General features: G+C 53.4%; 1 protein-coding gene across 1 annotated transcript in view; it reads right to left on the bottom strand.

Annotated features, from left to right (window-relative positions):
* Positions 1-239: 239 nt before the first annotated feature.
* Positions 240-812, bottom strand: part of EMH_0082740 (uncharacterized protein) — a gene marked incomplete at both ends in the record, with an annotated part of 1695 nt that continues 1122 nt past the window's right edge. The window contains 2 exons of the mRNA XM_013500571.1: positions 240-358; positions 483-648. Coding sequence (XP_013356025.1) covers positions 240-358; positions 483-648 — 285 coding nt within the window. The remainder of the gene's footprint in view (positions 359-482; positions 649-812) is intronic.

Consider the following 812-nt stretch of genomic DNA (forward strand, 5'->3'; position numbering starts at 1 on the left):
AACTTAGGGTTTAGGGTTTAGGGTTTGTGATGCCTTCAGACTGCAGCAGCAACACAGAGGAGAGAGAACCAACAAATGCAGCAAAACAGAGACGCCGCAGCAATGGAACAAACTGCCTCTTCTCCCCTATAAACTAACAAAGCCACACAACACCAGCAGCAGCATCAACTGCAGCAGCAGCAACTGCAGCAGCAGCAACTGCAGCAGCATCGGCAGCAGCATCGGCAGCAGCATCTTACCTACGGCCCACCAGAACCAGCCTGCGTATGCTGGGTGTCTGCATTTGCTGTAGACTCCGTGAACACAGAGTCGATGTTTTTCTGTTTTTTGTTTTCTGATTTGATGAGTGAAATTCTCTCTTAGAGTTAAAAAACCAAAACACCGCAGCAGCAAACCACCAACAGCAACAAACAAACCGCTAGCAGATATCAATACCAATATACAGAGGATGCATAGCTGCCAATACACAGATGCTGCTTCACCTCCTGTTGTTGCTGCTGCTGCTGCACCACCACCGGTAATGGAAGGGGATGACGAAACGTTCTGCTGCTGCTGCTGCTGGGGCGGCAGCTGCTGCAGTCCCTGCTGCAGCTGCTGCTGCAGTGGAGGCAGCAGCAACACATCCAACTCGCTGGGGAGGAGAGGACGCTGCAGCAGCGCATGCCATGCGAAGGTGTGCAGCTGCAGCAAAAGCTGCGGAAGATGGAGCTGCTGCTGCAGCAGGAGCTGCAGCAGCAGCGCGTTGCTGCTGTTGAGGATTGCAGCAGCAACTGAGGGTTTGAGTTGCTGCTCCAGCAGCGCCAGCAGCAGCA

The sequence above is a fragment of the Eimeria mitis genome, genomic scaffold (assembly GCF_000499745.2).
Source record: "Eimeria mitis Houghton genomic scaffold, Emh_scaff5554, whole genome shotgun sequence".
Classification (NCBI taxonomy): Eukaryota; Apicomplexa; class Conoidasida; order Eucoccidiorida; family Eimeriidae; genus Eimeria; species Eimeria mitis.